Genomic DNA, 3,154 nt, shown 5'->3' on the forward strand with positions numbered 1-3,154 from the left:
AAGTACGCACGGCCGTCGAACAAGTGTACGCGGTCGAGACAAATTATGTTATCGAAGCCCTGGGTCAGACCCTGTTGGGTTTCATGGTATTCCCTGTAGAACCCCTAGAAGAGGCACCCCTAGTCGAGGAACAGCCCTTAAACATAGCTAACTGTTATTCCGGCTTGTAAGTTATATAGTTTTTTTCTTTTTTTAAGACCATTTCTAATTTCTTTTTTCTTTACAGTCTCAATACGGCCATCTTAAAGTTTATTTAAAAGGAGAGCCCGAATATACAGGGAAGCTGAAGGGGAGGTTGATGTTGATGGCGTGATTGACGCCGCGTCCGTTCGGACGGCAACCGAGCACGACATACGGCGGGCGAAACTGTTCCTTGACAAGGTCGCCTACGGGGTGCTCGCCCAACAGATGGTAGATCTTGGGCTTTTTCGCTAACATAAATATCCGCGTCTCGGGGGGGCTATTCAATTTCCCGCCCCTAGTCCCCAAAGGTAAGAAACCGTTTTTGTATATTATAGGGGGGGGGGGTAAAGAGTGTCTGGGTTTCAACGGTCCCCCTCCATAATATATATACGGAAAGTTTCCCAATGCTAAAATCATTCTCGCTTTAGCTTCGGCCAGAACATCATCCACCATTATCATGTGAGCATACTGTTTTTTTCTGAAATCGTGGAAAGACTAATTTTTGAACTTAATAGGGCGTACAGTCATATTGACGATGTTCTTTTGTACACGGACGACGAAGAGGACCCGAGACAAAATTTTCACGAGCGGCAACAACGTCATCCACCCCCACATCAACCCCAGGAAAACCCGCCGAGAGTAAATGAACATCCGCCAAATGATTGCAGCCTCTTCAGGTAAAGTCTCTATATTTTTTAAAACTTTAATGGCTATATTCAAACATTTTTTATAGGATCCTTGCTGATGTCCATAAGGACTTAGTGAGGATTCGCGCGGAGAATCTCGGACATGGTTTTGATCTCCGCGAGGACGATGTTGTCTTCCGGGAGTTGAGTTCTCGACTCATACCATTCGTTGACATAACACCCACTCCCGGAAACCCTATGCCGGTTTACGTTAACACGTCTCGCTCGGGCTCGTAAGTTAATTAGCATTATTTTTTTAAAGATGGATCCCTAATATCTTTTCTTTCTATTTTTAGTCTCAATACCGCTATCACCGACTATTTCAGGGGGAGAGCGGGTACCCCCAATGAGGGAGTCCTAGACCGGCATAGGCAAAAACGTTTCCTCAGAGCTGTAGCCGATGATGTTCATTTACAAACAGGCCTTTAATATTTCAATTTTTTTCTATTTAAATTTATATATATATATACAAATAAAACATGGATAAAATATTTAACGCCTCTTGATTTATACATACATATCGCAAAAGTAAAAAAATGCCCCGCTTTAAAAAAAAAACGTTGGGAGAGAAATTCCTAGGCTTGTACATGTATTCTCCCGCCTTGCACGTGTAACGGAGAGAAGAAACCGAGAGATATATTCCTATAACATTTCAGTGCTATACGGAGAGAAAACGAGCGCCGCTAGGCTTGTACATGCATTCCCCCGCCTTGTACACGCATCGGAGAGAGGGAACCAAGAGAGAGAAAAAAAACTCTCCAGCCTTCACAGCGCTCTCGCGGCGCGCGCCGCTAGGCTTGTACATTCGCAAGCGTAAAAATAAAGAGACGGTCAAAGGGAAAGAGACGGTGAAAGTCAGGAGGGAACCAAGAGAGAGAAAAAAAACTCTCCAGCCTTCACAGCGCTCTTGCGGGTATCGGGCTGGGTAAAGAGAAAGTGAAAGTCAGAATAAAAGGGGGACTTAGCGCAAAGAGAGAGCATACACTCAAGAACAACCTCCACCCTTCAGGTGGAGGGGGTGAGGGGGAGACACACCAACCCCCTCCGGGGAAGGAGGCATGGGGGCAAAAATTCGTCCCCCTCTTCGCGGGTATAAACCATGGGAGAAAAAATTCATCCCCCCTGCGCTGCCCGCGGATATCAAGGCTTACTATTCTCTTCCAGCGCTACCTTCTACCCCGGTGGTTTCTACTTCTACCGCTACTTTACCCATTACTCCGATCCTAACAGGAATACACGCTACTACCCCCATTATGCCTACCGCTTCTGCACAGGGTTCCACCATTTTTCAAGGACCACCTAGCGGGTCCACCTTGACATGGCAGCCATTTACGGCTATGGCTATAGCGGCTAAGTCTCCACCACCCAAAAGAAAAAAACTCTACGTAAAAACAGCGTGGCTCAATCATTAGATGAATATAAAAAATTTCAAGAACTATATTCGCCTCTTCATTCTAAACGTAAAACCAGAAAAGATAAAAAACTGTTGTACCCACTACACTATGGAAAGAAAAATTTAAATAAACGTTTTTTTATTGATTGCAATATTAATTTTGATGTTTCAACAAATGATTACATAAAAACCATAGAACCAAAGCTTCATTATACATTAAATCATTTGGTTTATATAAATCTTGAATAATAACGTTTAGATTATAACCGTAACAGGCATTAACTAGATAAAAAATACAATGTAAACCGCATGTTAAAGATAATGGATATTGAACAGGTACAGGGTTTATAAACCATTCTTTAGCGTAGACATAAAGATCGCTAATAATATAATAAGAGGGATCATTTCCATAAGAATCAAAAAAGTTCCCTACATTATTATTTACATATATAGTTAACCAATGAAGTCCTGGACTCGACGAAGGTTCCGTATTTAGACAAAAGCAATATTTAGCTTGCTTTGGCGGTAATGGTTTTTGATCAAAAGCAAATACACCGAGGAAAAAAGGTCTTGTTACAGGTTCACACGTTAAAATTTCGATTATTTCCACCGTTTTCATTATCCCGATGGGTTATAAATCACGGTACGATCTTTAGAAATAATAATTTCAGATTCAAACTCGGCGTACACTATTACAGTTACGTTATGGACTAGCGGAGATTTGAACTTCATAGATATTCTTAGGCTTCCTTGTTTGTTTATTGACAAATGTACAGCGCCCGCTTGTTCTTCCGGTGTAAGATCGAACGCGTACAGAGCGTTACCCTCTTTAAATTCTTCGAAGGTAATACAGTTTCCTTTATTACTTTTGAACAAATCCAAGGCCGTATAG

At 42.1% G+C, this 3,154-nt stretch overlaps 1 protein-coding gene across 1 annotated transcript; it reads left to right on the forward strand.

Moving 5' to 3' along the window:
- The first annotated feature begins 304 nt into the window (after nucleotides 1–304).
- On the forward strand, nucleotides 305–1,360 carry LOC149593627 (uncharacterized). The gene is made up of 4 exons (XM_089861679.1): nucleotides 305–309; nucleotides 699–860; nucleotides 917–1,102; nucleotides 1,166–1,360. Exons 1-4 carry the CDS (start codon nucleotides 305–307, stop codon nucleotides 1,296–1,298), a joined length of 486 nt encoding a protein of 161 aa, XP_089717805.1. The 3' UTR covers nucleotides 1,299–1,360.
- The last annotated feature ends 1,794 nt before the right edge of the window (nucleotides 1,361–3,154 follow it).

The sequence above is a fragment of the Phalangium opilio genome, unplaced genomic scaffold (genome assembly GCF_054372755.1).
Source record: "Phalangium opilio isolate 3A_F unplaced genomic scaffold, DU_Popi_V2 ptg000487l_1, whole genome shotgun sequence".
In the NCBI taxonomy this organism is placed as follows: Eukaryota; Metazoa; Arthropoda; class Arachnida; order Opiliones; family Phalangiidae; genus Phalangium; species Phalangium opilio.

Bases quoted from the DNA above. Each gene is read 5' to 3' on its own strand.
- LOC149593627 (XM_089861679.1), top strand. The intron at 861-916 runs GTAAAGTCTCTA...CATTTTTTATAG, and splicing joins AATGATTGCAGCCTCTTCAG to GATCCTTGCTGATGTCCATA. The intron at 1,103-1,165 runs GTAAGTTAATTA...TTCTATTTTTAG, and splicing joins AACACGTCTCGCTCGGGCTC to TCTCAATACCGCTATCACCG.